The 18,821-nt window shown below is 41.3% G+C and overlaps 1 protein-coding gene across 1 annotated transcript; it reads right to left on the bottom strand.

The window, feature by feature from the left end:
- Window positions 1-6,465: 6,465 nt before the first annotated feature.
- On the bottom strand, window positions 6,466-18,487 carry slc6a4b (solute carrier family 6 member 4b; the record flags this gene model as incomplete). The annotated part of the gene is made up of 13 exons (XM_084457431.1): window positions 6,466-6,546; window positions 7,014-7,181; window positions 7,761-7,861; window positions 7,959-8,058; window positions 8,211-8,342; window positions 8,476-8,588; window positions 9,198-9,325; window positions 14,420-14,523; window positions 16,078-16,212; window positions 16,319-16,457; window positions 16,725-16,944; window positions 17,311-17,445; window positions 18,265-18,487. The coding sequence occupies 13 exons, from the start codon at window positions 18,485-18,487 to the stop codon at window positions 6,466-6,468; spliced, it is 1,779 nt and encodes a 592-aa protein (XP_084313557.1).
- Between the last annotated feature and the right edge of the window lie 334 nt (window positions 18,488-18,821).

The following is an 18,821-nucleotide window of genomic DNA, read 5'->3' as shown; positions in this document are numbered from 1 at the left end:
TTTGCTATATATAGCCGTCATCACTCATTCAGATCCTGACATCCTGACTGAGTACTGCACCAGAGCATCTCAACAGTAATCCAATTGGATTCCATGAGAATATGATGGTGAATATACACTGGCACCGTGTTATGTAGGAGGAATCAGTGCTAAAATTAGAATGGAAAGGCTTGTTAAACAATAAAATATAATTTTATCTCATCATCTGAGACGTATGAATGATCATGTTCATGATAAGAAAAAAATCTCTCCAGATATTGTTTGAGCTGTCATTGTGTCTTCTAATAAATAATACTGAATTCAACATTATATTTTCACTGACTTTGCAGTCGAAATACAGATATGGTGCAGATATAGAATAAAGATGCTAGTGGTAGGAGTCCTAATTCTGAATACTATTTGTGGCTTGCTTTGAAGCCAGAAGCTTTTGTCCATCCAGTCTTCATGAAGATGCGTGTATTAAGTGTTTCCAGGACTATACAGCATTGTCCAACTACTCTCACCAGTGCCTTAGTTTATGTTGGTTATCACCTGATATCATTGAACATTTAATCTATGTTAGATGAAATAAAATACTGTGTGGTGGAGTGAAACAGATCAGTAAATACATACATCTTACTGTCATGATACTGAGTCAAGTAGCCAACAGATATGAAAGATGACTAAATAAAGACTTGATAAATGAAATCATATATTCGAGGATGAAAAGAGTGATGAGTGAGTCAAACCCTCTGACTTGGGAGATGAGTAAAAGCAAGGCCTCATCCCTTCTACCGCCACTTTAACACAGCAGAAGGGACCAGTTCCAGAAGTGCACTCTGTTTCCATGGCTGTGGATTAGGGAAACAAGATCCTGTTTTTATTGTAATGAATATGACACGTGGTCGCTTCAAAAGCAAAGCACACAGCTTTTAAGGTGATCAAACAGGTGAGCATGGCTCTGGAGGCTGTGGTGGAGAGGAGGATGAGGGACAAACTGAAGTCCATTTTGGACAACTCCTCCCATCCCATCTATGATGAGCTGTGGCAGATAGAGTACCTTCAGACACAGGCTCATCCTACCCACGTGCAAAACTGAGCGATTCAGGCGTTCCTTTGTGCCAGCGGCCATCAGACTCTATAACAGTGCCTGAGCACTCCTGAGTGTTGTGGATGTGTGCATGTAGGTATGTATGTATGTATGTATGTATGTATGTATGTATGTATGTCTATCTATCTACTGTAGAAGTGGATTGGCACCAGTTAGCCTAGGCTAACGGCTCTAACGGGTCTCAGTGCTTATCTGACTTTGGGGAAGATGGCAAATAAGGTAATTTCCCCGAAAGCTGCTGTGTTTCTTTAAGTGTTACCTGCACAAAAATCATAAAGAATCATAACTGACTATTACATTAAATTACACAGAAAGGCATATGCTGTGTCTGTTAAATGATTTGTGCAGATATTAATGAAAATAACATACAGAAGAATGTTATCATAGGTTTTAATCCTGATCGTTGTTGAACCAGAACAGTAGTGAACCATCAGTGCAATATCCCTCTCATCTCAGGGTTAATGATAATCAAATAAATACTACAATAATGTGCAATAAAAGATACATATTTAAATATTAAACAATGACTTTCAGTTAAATGTGCAGTATGTAAAAAAAAGCCTAATGATAATAACAGTAATACAGCATCTTGGTAACGAAATTAACATGTGACACAGGAAATGGCCTACCCACCTACCAAATCTCTGATTTGTGTACCAAGTCCAGTTTCTGATAGAACAAAATAGAAGAATAGGTCTATCTGATTAATGGCTCTATAGGCCTACAAGCCTGTTTGGATATGTAGACATATGTCTTTCTGTTGTTTCCTTGAGTTGTCGAACCATCCTGACCCTCTTGACTGAGTTGGACTGGACATCCCCTTGATTGAGAGATGAGTTCTGTGTTCATGGTGACACTGCTGATCACCGTCGATGCAATGGTTTGTACACACAGACTGCCATAATGATCATCACCAGCAATATGACAGAGAAGACGCTCACCAGTAGAACTGAAACAAACATACAGAAATGCGATACTCTTAGGCAAATATCCTTTCTGAATGGTCTTATCTATAGGCCTAGTCTAAAAACATTTGTAGATATTGAAAGCATCAAGGTGTAAACATCGTCATTTTCAGCAGGCTTTATGTAGTAGCCTATTCGGCATCGGCAGGTGCGCGTTGTATCAACACGGGCCTGGCAATTGTTTACATCGTCATTCGTAAACCTTACCCAAATTCTGATTCTGGAGGACCACATAGGCTCTTTCCTTCAGTTTTGCGTCACGCGGTTGACCGTTTACAAATGTACCAACGGATAGAAAACACAAAATAAAATTTAGGCGACGATAAAACATGATCATAGGATTAAATCGAGTACAGGGGAAGGACAATGATGGAGTTTGAGGCGGGTCCTAGTGGTATTCCTGGGTCCTAAAGCCTCCAGCGTTCAGAAATAAATCAGTCGATTGTTAGCCTCGTGAGACCATCTTGATCACGTGATCATGCTCACATTCCATTTCTCTTGCAGATCAGTCTGGACTTGGGTTGCTGAATTTCCTGGATTTATCTGATTATAAATCCCGGGATTTTTCAGACCATTTCCTAGGTTTCCCGGGATTACCCGTAGAAATCGGAAGTGATTTTAAATTTGGATTTATGCTATGTAGGCAAATAAATGTAAAATAAACATTTACTTATAAAGATAACATGAAAACTAAAAAGAGCTCAAATTCGCAATTTAAAAGTAGGCTATGTAAAAAAACAAAAAACAAACTTGCGCTTACATTGTACTAGGCCTAAGCCTAAACATTTAAATGAACCAAATTCTCTCATGCTTGGAACTTGCTTTCTGAGTGTTGCTAATTGATTACATTTTAAGAAGCGAAATGTATTTACTTATAATGCAGTTGTGTTTGGCTGTTAAGGGATGTTGGACGTCATGGAACTAGCAATGATTAGCCGATCAGCTAACGCCAACTGTGTCAAATCCAGCTGCTCATAAACAACAACGATGACACAGTTATTGTGCATGATTCATTCATGTGAAACATTCTAAAATGTTTTTGGTAAGTGACATTGGGGTACTGATACTTAGAGGAGACAAATGGCAAAAATGTAATGGTGGTGTTGTAACTTGTTTTCTCTCGCATCAGAGATATTGTTGCCCTCCATTGTTCATGTCATTTTGGATGCTAATGCTTCATGTTTCCAGAGCATTGTGGGATTTTTTTTGTGCGCTCCCGTTGAAGTTTGCATCAATGTATTATCAGCAGAATAACCTGCAAATGACTCCTACATTTTCACACTTGCCTCCACTGCTTCATTGACAAAATGGGGCGATACATCATGGGTGGGGGACAACATGTTTACTGTGCACTTGTTTCTCATTCACCTGACTTGATTAAAATGTTATATCTTCCTATCCTTATATATTGCGTTTTATCTTAAACAGGAAATTACTTTGTCTTTTCATTTAGGTCTAGACAAGATGACAGGCTTTGCAGCCTTAGCTCTACTTTACAAAAGAGACTGATCTCAGGTATTAAGTCATCTCCAGACAGGTGGTCTAATAGCATCTTACAAACAAAAACAAAACACAAATCACATTTTAATAGACTAATATTGGCTCCTCCCATCACATAGTATTCTTCCTCTCTTAAATGTCAAAGAAGGTATAGTTATAAAGGTCAAGATCCTTGGGGTTAAAGCCTAACATCATTACTGTGCATGACTGATGTGTGGCCTTTCCCTCACCACCATGTTGAGAACATTAAACATGCACCACTACAAACACTTCTCTGCTCTTAATAATGAGCCCGAGAGCCATGATTGGTTCTGGGGAGTATCCCGCTCGTCTCTACCAGATACGCTAAGGTTTGGATGAAAGTGCAGACTTCTTGGCTTCTTCCAGCTGTGACTGTAATCTTTTTTCTTTTTTTTGTTGTCAGAAAGGTTTTGTGCCAGATTGAACAGGAAGCCTCTGAGTTAGATTATGTTAAAAGGACTGGATGAATATAACAAGATGGTAGAAATGAGGTGAACTGACTGTAAATGAGCAATTTCCATGTAATTATGGTTCATTCTGCACATTCAGAAGGCCTCCTCCATTTTCAGAAGTCTGTTTCTGCCTTTAATGCAGTTACTATTCTATGTTTGGAGCACAGGCCTAGAGAGTTCTCCATGTCATCGCTTATACGGGTGATGTACTTAGAGAATGTTACAGCATATGTAAATACATCAGATATAAATATATACTGTATATGGCCCAGATCCGCTTGCTATCTGGGTACAGGTGATGTACTTAGAGAATGTTCCAGCATATATAAATATATAAAATATAAATATATACTGTATATGGCCCAGTATACGGGTGGGTATGGGTGATGTACTTAGAGAATGTTACAGCTAGTGCTGTATTTACGAACCAAAGCAGTTTTTCCTCAGTACACAGTAAAGTTTGCTAATCTGTTGGTCTCTGATGGTAAACAAAAAAGAGCTACCGAGCTGCATCCTCCCTTTCATGCTCCTGGGGGTCTGTGAGAACAGCACCTCTGCTGCAGTGGCCCACACAAAAGAGCTTTGATCATGTGCCTCCCCCGTGGTGGAAATGAGGACATGCGTCCCCATTTATATTCTCTTCTCCTCATACCAGAGGTCCTTGATGCTATCGAGCATTGCTTTCTGGGACTGTGTGGGTAACTATGGGTTGGGAGGAGGGGACTGTTCTGTTTAATAAAACATTTCATTAAAAGCATTTGAAGGTGGACTCTGTTCTATTCCCTTGTATGTTGATGGATTCTGGATATTGTAAATCAGCCTGTTAATTAAAATGTCTGGGAGGTGAACGGCACCAGACCAGTCATAACAATTACATGAGGATGAAAAATAACGCCTGTGAGCATGTTTTCCTCTCTACACTATGTTTACAGTGTCAGCGTTTCAGTGAAGTCGACCTATTGCAGGAACGTCAGCAAATCATGCAAAATACAGTATGATGTGGCTTTAATCTTGAATTATATCCTTGGATTTGTTGATATCATGATTATCATTATTAGAAGAACAAATAAAGACAAAACATTGTTTAATACATACGGTATCTTTATATCCTTCATGTTCAGCGCTCATGACATGTAGCTACACGCACAGTATAGAGACATTTGCTGTCACATCCAACCAATACAGGGAGCTGATAAAATTCTGAATTATTTGAGTCAAATGGTGAAATGGAATCACAAAACATTCAAAATATTCAGCGCTTTACTTCTTATCATATTATTTATGAAATTCAAACAGTCTTTTCAAGTAAAAAATAAAATTAAAACTTTTATGTTTGTCTGGAGAGGCACAATATCAATACAGACTATACAGTTATTTTACATGTCTATTATATTTAAGGCAAAAACACTGGAAGTTATTCAGCTCAACAAACACGTAGGAATAATTATATTTTATTAAGTGGTTGTTTCAGCTTGCATTCACTGAAAAATAATTCAGGGTGACATGAATACCTCATTGACCTGTTATTTGACCTACAATTTATTTTAATGAAATTCTAAGCAGACCACAGCAACATTATTTCCTGTTTTGTGGTTTCCCACTGAAACCCACTTGGTATTATTCCAGCAGCGTTTTTGGTCTCATCAGCTTCACTGCTTTATTGGGGTAATCTTAAAGTAAATTTAGTTTGAAAAATATTAGAACATGAGCCATTCATCGACCACAAAGAATATTTGTCTTACTTAAGTTTTCACTCACAACAAATGACATTGAATTTGGCTATACGTTGTATACTGTATGACAAAACTGTTGACATAAGCGGTACTGATTAACAGTACTATGGATATGAACCTATCCATAGTACTGTTTTCTCTTTCATACTTTTTACTAATTTTCATGAACAGCAGGTTGTGTGGTTGCTTTTTTTTTAGTGTACATCATATAAAAACATGCAAGAGCAGTCATTGTGTTGAAGTCTTACAGTCTTAAATCCTTGGCATGGTGATCAAGCATACAGGTATAATCATGAGATTCCTACTGTTATAGCTGCTTTAGGAAAGCAACAATCAGCTGCCTGCAATTTGTATTGGAGTCTCAATGCCTTATCGAAGTATATTTGTTGGCTATATATGTTATATTACTACCTTTATACTCTAAGTCTTTGTGATTATTTTCAGTTTGTATTATGTTCAGAATTATCTGTGTATTCACTGTATGTTACTGATCCTTTCAGATGCTTACAAAAGTATAAACTCATAACACACTTGATCATATTTCCTCTTAGAAATAATTTGAGCATTATATGGAACCCATTGAGCTACAAGGGAAGAATGCTCCATGATGTTGATGTGAATCTGCTGAGCTTGTGTTCTTGTTCAGAAGCGTGTGGTGACATCACATGTCTAGCCGGGGGTCCTTGGCGATGGCAGCGTTTGTCCTACAGGACGGGCGTCATGTTGAGGTTGTCTGTGTGGATGTCTGGGACCGTCCTCTCCGGTCTCAGACACACTGCCAGGCGCTATGGGCAACAACATGGAACATTTAGTTCACCAAACCTTTATGATAGAGCCATGATATGATATGATATGATATATGATATATGATATATGATATGATATGATATGATATATGATATATGATATGATATATGATATGATATATGATATGATATATGATATGATATGATATATGATATATGATATGATATGATATATGATATGATATGATATGATATGATATGATATATGATATATGATATATGATATATGATATTATATGATATTATATGATATTATATTATATATTATATTTCATTTATAATGCGCCCCCCATCCAACTTTTACAACAATACCATTGTTATTAGTTACAGGTGTTTCTGTCATAAATAGCTGCTATCATTTCATATCTATCGTTTAACCCAAAGTGTGTCCCTCAAATCATTCTATGTGAATCCATGAATGCCTTAATCCTGTTTGCTGGTCTGACCTGTTTGAGGGATCCGGGGGTCCACACCAGCTTATAGACCATGTAGATTGGGATCCACATGAAGGAGGAGAATGCAATGAAGTAGCCCACCGTGATGCTCCAGTCTGGGTACTTGTAGTCAAACAATGTGAGTGAGGGCGGCTTCAGCAGGGAGCTGACGATGATATACTGAGAGCAGAGGAAACAGACCATGATATAAAGTCTCACATTCAATCCACCTCTGCTACAATAGTGCACTTCTCAATTTCTCACTCACTGTCATGGTGGTGTGCAACCTGCATTTATGAATGCCCATTTTCACTGAATTGGAAAATCCATTTCAATATAAAGTATAAATGCATTGACTCTTTTTCTTGCATAATGACAAACTGTCAGGGGAGATAAGAGATAAGATAGAAGAGCTTCGACAATCTCATAAAGAAGAGAGGGGAGAAGACAGGAAGCTGGCATTGAAAATGTCAACTCTGTAAGGCCAGGAGAGACAGAGATGTACTGTAGGCCAACTGGAGCCAGGGATATTGAGTTATGCAGGTGAATGGAATTTACATATTCAAGAAGATGATTATGTTACATGGGCAAAGAGTGAGAGATTTGTAGACAGTACAGAAACAAAAGTTGGAAAAGTTACAAAGCCTGCATTAAAATGGGTGTGTAGTCCAGACAAAAGCAGTTTCAGTTGATCCCACAGTGTAGCTTAATGTTTCTACTGATTGGAATATGAATGGTTGTCCTCCATGTTTTCCTTACCGCTAGAAAAGCTGGACTAATAGCCACCCAGCACACCTTCCAGAATAATCCAGGAGCATAGCCCAGCATGGACTGGATGTCATTACTGAATCTCTGGATACCTGCGATAAAGAAGAAGAGCGAGTTTACTACCAGATCTGCGCCGTGTGATAGAAGAAAAAAAAAAATCAATTTAATTATCACTAATCTGCTACTTACCATAGAACCAGGAAACAGCGATGGCTTCCAGGAAACCAACAGCAATGATGGAGGAGCCCACACCAAATTCCTCCAGTAGTTTGACCACATAGGCCCCACCCTGCCAATAAACACATATCAAGTCAGATACAGTAACTCATCTATCCATAATATAAATACAAGACAAGGAAACAAGAAACTGTAATCAGTGTAATTGAATAAAGGTATAGTTTTTTGTAAAATGAAAATAGCATGGCTGTAGGGGTAACTCACATGAGTAAGGGTGCTGAGGGAGCCCAAAAAGCACACAACTACCAAGCCCAGTACAAAAAGCTCCCGTCTTTGGGACAAATACTCTGGGTATTCATCCAACACAGCAGTGATGATTGCTTCAAGCCCTCCAAACTGACACAGCATACAAAGATGGATATGAAAGCATACAATATGAGCTCAGTGATCATCACATCACATACTATATAATTGTCATGGTAAAGATCCAAATGTTAGAGAATATGTTCACTTAAAAGTTAATTCATACCGTGCTGTCAAGCCCAAGAGTGATCATCATCACAAAGAAGATGATGGCAAAGAATGTTGAGCCCATCATGTTGGCAATAGCTTCAGGGTAGGTGATGAATAGTAGGCTTGGACCTGGGATAGACAGGAAAGGGAGGTAGGAGAATACAAGCCTTTTTAAAACAAAAACAATCTCTGCCCACACAAGCTTTATCGCACTGTTTCAGAAATATCCTCCATCCATACTAAAGCGCCATGAAAGCGAATATCACATGATCATTCCCGTACAGTGTACATGTGCAGTATAGTTTAATTATAGGGATGCACCGATGCATCGGCCGAACATCGGTATCGGCCGATGTTGGCCTTGTTGACTGCCATCGGCCCATCGGCAAATAAAATGACATTCACCGATGGTAGTGGCCGATGTTATGTCGCAACAATTACGCCTTTTTTTGTTGCAAAACGTAGCCTACCCAGCTGCAGATTCGGAGAAGTAACACCGCAAACGCACGTGTAGTTTGCTTTCAAATTAAAGTGAAATAAAAATTGACGTTTTGGAACCAAACACTTCATTTCTTTGTTTCCATGGCACAAAAGGGGGAATAAAAATTTAATAAAATAAACATCGGCCATCGGCATCGGTCATCGGCCGGATTGTTATTTTAAACATCGGCATCGGCCCAGAATTTTGCAATCGGTGCATCCCTATTTAATTACAATAGAAGAGGCTCAGCCACTAACCTTTATCTCTAGCAACATCCTCCACCTCCACCTTTCTCTTCTCAGCCATGTAACCCAGCACAGTGAAGATCACAAACCCTGACACAAAGCTGGTCAGGCAGTTCACCAGGCTGGTCACTATGGCGTCACTGTGGACAATAATGTGAATACATTGGTGCTTGAAAGAAACTTAATAAACACAGCATGCTCTGTTGTAATCTCAGACAGCAAGAGGTTAGAGATAATTGAACTATCCCCAAAACAGGTTACTTCGCAGTTGTTATTTTTCATCCACAATAAATCTATTTGAAAGCTGACTACTATATCTAATGGATTTATAACTCATTTCCACTTATTTCTTAACCCAATTTAACCCCTGGTTATGAAAGCCTTTCGGACAGTCTTCATATCCTCAGCTTTGATATTTGAAGACAACCCTGACAAAAAGAGTGCAAATTTCCCCCCACAGGGATGATTAAAGTATATATCTATCTATGTAATAACACATGATAGTGCTGGACCAAGACATATTGCACTGAAAAGACCTTCCCCTGTGGCGTGGTCCTGCCCCCATGTCAGTGATAACGATCTCAATGAAGATGCAACAAGCAGTAGAGCAGTATCCCTCATGAGGATAATACTAGTTCGCATCATCCTGAATGCGTAGTTCAAAACTTTAACATAGGATTGGGATAATTTTGATATAAAAAACAGGACTACCTTGATTCCAGTACAAGGGTGGATTTAGAGTGGATTACACAATACAATATAGTATACAATTCATTTCAAAATACATTTCAATCTAAAAAAAAAAAAGGTGATAAGAGTTTGTAAATTAAAATAATATTGTTTGCAGGCTCAATGTTTGGAAAATGTTTGTTTACTTTTTCATTACATCGTTACATTTACAGTGGCCTCTAGCCTACCTCTCAAAACATTCAACCAAATAATACGTTTACAATCACAAACTGTACAAATATTATATCAATCATAAATTACACTTTGAATCATCAAATAATTATCTACTCCATCATGTGATCAACTTAAACTTCAAAAGTAGTTGACAATGGCATCTGTCATTCCACGACCACTGAGTCTCTCATTTATCCTAGAGAAAAATCCACAGGTTGGCATGATAAACAGGATCTGGTCATCTTGACAAGACTGAATCTGGATCAAGGTGATCCTATCCTGAATATTGCTTTGAAAAACTGGAACAAAATTTGGCTGACTTGTCTGATCCTGGATCACAAAATATGGGATCTGATCGAGATAAAACGTTTTGACCTCCTGACCCCAGGGAGGACTGTTCACGCTGCCTAAGTGTGATTCAATGATGTCTTAGCGAAGCAGTGCCACACTGGTTCCTCACGTGCCACTGTGCTCTGCTAATGACATTATCCACGCACACGCCAGTAGTCTTACAGGGAGCTTACAATTCAATTTCTTCTTCAGGAGATCTTGTCACCCATTTGTCTCCTCCACACAAGACTCACCACTCCCTGCCTTAATCACATTGTCTGAAACGGTTCGTGGGACATCCGGATTAGGTCATTCACTCAACATATCCACGGTCAACTCTGCAGAGTGTGTTGGTGTTCTCTCCCTCTCTTCAAAATGCATGTTAAGTGTGAGCGCTATAGTTAGCCTGAGGTTGAAGAGTGGATGTGAATTGCAGGAGACTTTCAACCAGAGAGTGAGAGTTAAAACATGTCAGAGATCAATCATTTGATAATAATTTAATAATTATTTTATTGTGTGGGGGTTTACAGTACTGTACAGTCGCTGTTAAACAAATCAAATATAAACAAATTTGCTGATCACATTTTCCATAATTATATAACAGCCTGTTAATTTCATGGCCTGTCAGTGATATACTTTCACCTCCCACCCTAACATATATCCCCCCACATCACAGCACATACACCCCACACACACACACACACACACGTCCACACACACATAGACTGAGCTCACACACACACACACACACACACACACACACACACACACACACACACACACACACACACTCCGAGCCACACACACCGCTAAACTCCCATGAGTGCTGTCCAATTTCGCGACTCCACTCCTTATTAAGCTTATAGATTGTGTTCCATACTTAATAAAACTCTTTCTCTTTGTTGCTGTCCTTTGTCCCTTCTATGCTCTAATAATATTTCATTAGTGTTTTCCTTTTTTCTAAAGATGGAGCTTCTTTAGTTTTCCAATTTTGCAAAATTAACTTCTTAAACACAAATCATGAGCAGTGGCGGATACAGAAAGTGGCTGATGGGTAGGCCTGGAAAAATCTGGGTAGGCCTGAGTGAAACTCATCACCGCACGTTTTAGACCTATGTATGAGCAGCCAGATGAATGGATGGAACATCTCGCGATAATAACAAATGTTGCATAACCCTCGTTAGTGCACTGACAGGGATACAACCACAATTAAATAACTCCCTCGCTTATCAGAGGCTTCCTAATCATAAACGTGCATGCCACGGCGGGCTGTAATCATACAAACACAAATTAAATAGCCAATAGCCTACAGTAGCCTGTCACAATTCAGAAGTCCCTCGCTCACAGAGGGTGCCTGCAATCATAAACATAGCCACAGCGGGCCAGACTCAAATATGAAACCATGGCCTACCTTATCGGTTGGTTATACAAGGCGGAGTCGTCTGGGTTTTGAATTGAAGAGACTGATGATGTGGTCCTGATCCAATGTCTCTGTTAGTTCTCTTTCAAACGACAGGAGCGTCAGGTTGTTTAAGCGTCCAGTCAACATTGATGATCTCAGGCGTGTCTTGATCCGGTTTGTTGCGGGGAAAAGTCTCTGACGGTGCAGGCCTACCAGTTAGCTCTTCAGAAGCCGGTGGCAGTGAAGGTCGCTTCGGTGGAACTTCCTCTTCCCCACTGAGCAAAGACACGTCTAAAAGACGTCTTTTAGATGTCTTTTTTGACTTTTTCGGACGTCCAAAGACATCCAATTAGGAGCCAGAGTGAATGTTTTTTTTAACGTTCAGATATTGGACCCGTTTTGCACGTCCACAGACGTCTTAGAGGGGTCCAAGCCAGACGTTTGAATATTGAGGGGTCCAGCAGACGTACAAATGGGGTTCTGGACCAACGGACGTTATTAAGACATGATATGAACGTCTCCCTGACGTTGCGTGTTTGCTGGGTCAGAAGCCGGTGGCAATGAGGGTCGCTTCGGTGGAGCTTCAGCTTGTATGCTCACGTTAGCATTACACTCACGAGATGTTGAAGCTGTGGCCGTTTCTCCTTCTTCATCCCCAGAGCCCGCACACATCTCCCCACGATCCTCCACTCTGTCTTTGGACAAGGCCTGGTCCAAACTTTCATTCTCTTCCAGACGTGGCTTTTTAAGAAAGCGGGTCAATGTTAGCTGTTTAGCCGTCATAGCGCGCGCACTGAACAACTGCCCGCCGGCGCCAATCAGGTAACGTTAACTTACGCAGTACGAAAAAGACGGTTGACGCAATGTAAACGTAAGAGAGGAAGTTGAATATTATTAGTATTAATACATACTTTTAATCATTTCCAAGACAAAACTATTCACATTCAAGGTAGTTAGTGAAAATTAAACTTTAAAAATATTTTATTTTTTATTTTTTAAAAATATGTATTTTCATGAATCTGACTGGGTGGGCCAGCTGTCAATCTGGGCGGGCCTAGGCCCACCCAGGCCCACCCATAGATCCGCGCCTGATCATGAGAATAGAATTTGCCAACCGGTCGGGTATCTTAGGCTTTCGATATTTTGAAAGAGGCAAATCAATGGTGAAATGGGAACTTTACAATTACGAGTTCTTGATATCCATCTCTCAATGTTTTCCCAAATCTCTCTAACTTTCTCACAGTACCAAAAGCCATGTATGAGGGAGTCACTTTGCATGCTGCATTTTAAACATCTATCAGGAGCTAGTATCAAACTTATATATTGTGTCTCTACTAGACAGGTAATATATTCTTGTCATTAATTTATATTGTATAAGACGTAGATTTTCGTTCTTGCTTAGCCTACTTTAATTGTGAGTCCTAAACATTCCTTCCACTTTTCCCCCACATCTAGGCTATGCTGAGATCTATATTCCATGTATTATATATATTTTGTTGCAATTCTTCATTACCCTCTGCTTTAATAAGAATATTGTATGCCACACCTATTAAATCAATAAATACTTTTCAGTGTCATATGTTTGATGCTAGTTTTTGTATGTTCTCACGGGCTGTACTGGATGTTGAAGTAAGGTAGGAGCATCCATCCTCAAAGTCCAGACTCTGACATTAGTTTATTATTTATTCTTTAGTTATTTCTAGTGTAGCTGGCATGTTCAAAGGTGGCAAAAATAAAAGTTGACAGTGAAAATAGACAATTCAGATTAATGGAGCAAAAAAATATGCCTTCATCCTCCCTCCAACGAGCACCAATATGCCAACAAACGGTAGCTCTTGTGAAGTGGCAGTTTGAAACGCCACCATGAAACAAACAGTAATTTTGAAGCGAACTTTCCAGAAAAAGATTGGACAGGAGGTGAGGAAATAAGACAGGAGGTGAGTAGACAGGAGGTGAGGAGAGGATACAGGAGGTGAGGAGATAAGACAGGAGGTGAGGAGATGAGACAGGAGGTAAGGAGAGGAGACAGGAGGAGAAGATAGGAGACAGGAGAGGAGAGAAGAGGAGAGGAGGATACAGAAGGTGAGGAGAGAATAGGAGACAGGAGAGGAGACAAGAGGAGATAAGACAGGAGGTGAGGAGGTTGAGAGGATAGGAAGAGTGTTAATAAATGCTCTTACAAACCCACATCCACATAGGTTCTGAGGTCACACATGAAATAATAAAAATAGATTTGAATTCCTCTCTATTACAAGGTGAGGAGATAAGACAGGGGGTGAGGAGAGGAGACAGGAGGAGAGGAAAGAGACAAGAGGAGAGGAGATAGGAGAGGAGGAGACAAGACTTGAAGTGCTTTGATTCACCTTTGTTGGGTGTGTGTGTGTGTGTGTGTGTGTGTGTGTGTGTGTGTGTGTGTGTGTGTGTGTGTGTGTGTGTGTGTGTGTGTGTGTGTGTGTGTGTGTGAACTGGTTGGGGGAGTGATTTGTATTCAAATTGTTTTCTTAACAGATGGACCTTTGTATTATTGGGGGGGGGATGTGGACCCTTAGGATTTGTATTTGAGTACCCCTGGGTAGAGATTGAAGAGCTGGGTTCTTACCGATAGCAGTTGTTAGTGAAGGGGTTATAGCTGGAGAGAGCCAGGAGAACCCCGAACCCTGGTCCCAGAGAGAAGAAGATCTGGGCAGCAGCATCTACCCACACCTACAGGGCACAGCATGAACACAGGGATTACATTACAACAACCAGACCTGTGGTGCAATTCCGTATAGCATTATTTATTTTTGTACAACATTACTGGAATTGTCCGTAGCACAAGAACGCACATTAAGGTCTAACTACTTGCACAGAGATAAACTAGAAATGGTGCTCAGTGAGAACAGACCTCTGCTCCTGAATGTATTTCGTAGCTCTGTGCACACCAAAATTGAATGGGTTCTATATTGTCCCATGCTACACCCCTCCACCAAGTTTCATGAAAAGCAGTCTGGTAGTTTTTGCGTAATCCTAGTCCAAAATATGAATGGAAGTGAATGGCCGTCCGGGCCGTGTTTGAGCAGCTCATGGACCTGCCCCGTGATTCTCTGGGGTGGAGGTAAAAATGACTGGAGGTGAATGGGTGGCTGTATTTGGCCGGCTCTGTGGCGCCCCCCTCGGTTCACAGCCAGCGTGGGGCAGTGTGGTGCACCTCCCACCCCAGTCCAAACCCTGTGTCTCTAGCACTCTCACACAGGTAGCTGGCTTCCTTCTAGGTTTGGTTTTCATTTTGTGTAATCCTAATCCAAAAATGACTGGAGGTGAATGGATGGCAGCTCCCTGTGGCGCACCCCTCAGGTCACAGCCGGCAGGGGGAACTCCGGCCTCTTCCCCGCACACCCCAGTCCAAACCCTGTGTCTCTAGCACCCCCACACAGGGAGCTGGCTTTGTTCAAAGTTTTGTTTTCATTCGTGGATCTGGCTCGTGTTTCAGATCTGCTCCAAAATTGAAGAGGTTGTAAATTGGACCATGCTACACCCTTCCACCGAGTTTTGTGAAAATCAATCTAGTAGTCTTTGCGTAATCCTGATGAACAGATAAACGCACGCACAAACACACGACACCAAAAACATTATCTCTCGCCCTGCGCTGTCACTGGGGTGGGGGTAATCAAAGATTGCTAGTCTAATCAGATTTTGGTCTCTTTTATATTCATCAAATTTGAGCAAGAAAACAAGTTCACTTGGCTATAGTCTAAAGTAATATGCACAAAACAAAAATGCTTTCTAATGTATCAATATGGCCTACATACAGACAGACAGTGGTCAGGTTGCAAGGTCGTGGTGGCCTCATAGAAACCCAGTTGCCACACAGCTGTACTCAGAGAGCGAGATCTGAAGAGGAGCATGCATTTGGCAGTGAAAAAGGAGAGTGAGAGAACGGGAGTGTGTATGGGAGAGTGAGAGAGAACGGGAGGGCTTTGTTAATGGAAAAAAAAAAAAAAACTAAACCAATTATGCATCTCATTATCCTGATCTGTGGCTTATTTATGCATCTCATCTCATCCATATTCCCTTGAACCAAAGCCCACACTCACACATAGCCGACAACAGTACTGAAGGTAGAGAGCAGACACAGGGGACCAGACTGATCCCAAACCCCAACATCCACTAGTCTGCATTGAGACTCAGTATTGCAGTACCGTCCTCCATAGTGATGGTCAAGGGTCAGTGTTGCGACGTGGGAAGAAAATCTGTCCTATATGTAACACATGAACTCACGCTGGTCTCCAGCAGCTTCTCCCACTTGGGCTTGAGGTAGAAGACGACCCCCCTCCAGGCCCCCGGCAGGGTGGCGCCGCGGATCAGCAGGATGAAGAGCACCACGTAGGGCAAGGTGGCCGTCACCCACACCACCTGACAGGGAGAGAGGGGGGCGAGGGGCACCAGACTGGACGTTACGCAACGGCCCTGTTAATGGACCGACTATGCGGTATTGCGCTCCAGCACCCCGCAGTATTACCTTGCCTGACGTCTTCACCCCCTTCCAGAGGCTGAAGTAGACGATGGTGAAGATGAGGAAGAGGCAGAGCATTAGCTGCCAGCGTATGCCCCCCACGTTGTGTAGCCCAGGGGACTTGTGAATCTCAAGAACATTCCTCCTGTGGTGGCAAAAACAAAAACAAAGATCACACCCAGATAGCAAGCGGATGTGTAATGATTCTGGGCCATATATGGGCCGGAAACTAAGCCACAAGGGCCAGATCTGGCCTGTATATGGCCCAGATCCGCTTGCTATCTGGGGCAGCGTGCTCTCAGGCAGCACAAGTAAATACGTCACGCGCAAATCTCAACGCAGCGGCGTAAAACAATGCGTCTTACGTCTCTCTGCCGTTATTTTTCCTGCACTCTCACTTACGTGCACTTACGTGTAAAACTCCTCCGCCGGTGACCTGGAGTAGTTAGTCCAGGTGACGTTGTCTCTGCCGAAGTAGTTGGTGCAGTTGTCCGTGTTCCACACATTGTCACAGTTGGTCCAGGGCAGGGTGCTGGCGAAGGAGGAGTAGAAGTAGAAGAGCGCCCAGGCGATGATGGTGTTGTAGTAGAAGGACACGTACAGGGCGATGATGCAGATGGCGTACCCGATGCCTGAACGCACGGACACAAGCGTCAGTCAGGTGTCTCGGGTTGTGAGAGGCCAATGAATGCCCTGGATACATACTGTTAGGCTAATAGTTGGTTTCTTTACAGAGAGAATTCTCTCTGTTAAGAAACCGACTGTTATGTGTGCCATTGTGAACGTTGTAGCATATGTGCGACTGTAGTTCTAGGTGCCATCAGGAACCATAAAGGGTTCTTTTGTTGGCTTTGTGGGAGAACCCCCTGGAAAGAACATTTGATGACTGTAAGGTGTGTCGGGCCATTACAACTTACCCAGGTGTAGGATATGAACTGGGATGTGAACTGGGTGTGAACTGGGTCAAGGACACACATAGTTCAATGGACCAAGCCTACCTTTGAAAATGGGACAGATGTGTTTCCATATGGATATAGCGCCAGTTCTGTGGAACTGACCCAGTGCCAGCTCCATGTAAAACAGTGGCACCCCTCCAAAGATTGCCATCAAAATGTAGGGTATAAGGAAAGCACCTGCATATAGACACAGGGGGTAATTTAAGGTCTCATCTCTATAAAAGTAAACTATAGACGTTTTCATAACATAGCCTAATGATAGCCTGAAAGAGAAAAGTTACAACACAATTTAACAGTTTTTTTTAAAAGCACAATAAGTATAAAGTGCAGGTAGCCTGATCAGCTAACAACCACAATATCTCTTCAAGCTATTGATTGATTAACTTGGCCTCTGAAATTAAAATTGCCAAAGAAAATGCAAGAATTCGATTTTTTGTGGAGCAGCAGCAAATTAATGACCAACAAGTGAAGAAATTGTCTGAATGTCTTGCAAACAAGACAGGCTAAATGATATGAGTAGCCACTTTCTTCACTCATCGATAGAAATAGGCCTAGAACATTCCATTTTAGAGTTGTTGTTGTTTTTTTTCAAACGGTCTATTCATCTCTCTTGTAACTGCATCATTCATGGGAAACTCGCTTTGCAGTTATTCTGACTTTACAGATGCTCATCGCACTAAAACATTATGTCTCAATATCATTCAATTGAGCAGAAAATAGGCCAATTGTTTATTTATTTAGAATACAATTTACCCTTTAATTCCAACGATAAACGGTGCACAACATTGTTCAGTAACTTCTGTCTGACTATTCAACACCATGGACAGCTCCTCATTGACCGCTCCATGCAGACGTTTGTTCATTTCGGTCGAGATACATGAAGGTATCTAGGCTATTGTATCTTGAAAATGCAGCCTACCAATATCACATATAATTTTAATCTTAAACCAAACGAATAAGGTCAGCAAAAAGCAGTAGCCTATTAAAAACTCTTACCTCCTCCGTTTTGATAACATATGTATGGAAATCTCCAAACGTTTCCCAAATCCACTGCGAAACCAATGACAGATAAGAGGAAATCCATCTTTTTGCTCCATTTGTCCCTTGAATCCGTTTGAGTGATGACTGTCCCGGGCGCGTTGTTGGTGTTGTACCCGGGGTTTGGAGGCCCCTGGGCACAGAGGCTACCCGCTGGGGCCGTTGCGTCTTGGCGGGGCATGGTTGGCGGACAATCAAAAGTCAGTCCGCCGCCTGTAGAAGTAAGTTTGAAAAAACTAGAAAGCTTCAGAGGGAGAGACTATTCTGGTAAAAGAGGGCGATGACAGGTCGGAGTGGGAGGAGTAGTAGGCACTGGAAGCACTGACTACTTCATAGTGTGTCAGTGGGCTACAAACTCATTCTAGACCCACTAATAACGTAGCCTAATTCCGGCCAATACCGACTAAGCTGTGGTTCAAATATAATTTCATTGAAATAACTCACAATTTTAGTGAAATAATAAAATAATTTCCTCGTCATATGTTACCACCTGGCCAATCAACAGGCACCCTTGG

The sequence above is a fragment of the Borostomias antarcticus genome, assembly GCF_949987555.1.
Source record: "Borostomias antarcticus genome assembly, chromosome: 23".
In the NCBI taxonomy this organism is placed as follows: Eukaryota; Metazoa; Chordata; class Actinopteri; order Stomiiformes; family Stomiidae; genus Borostomias; species Borostomias antarcticus.
This window is presented reverse-complemented; position numbering and strand designations above follow the sequence as displayed.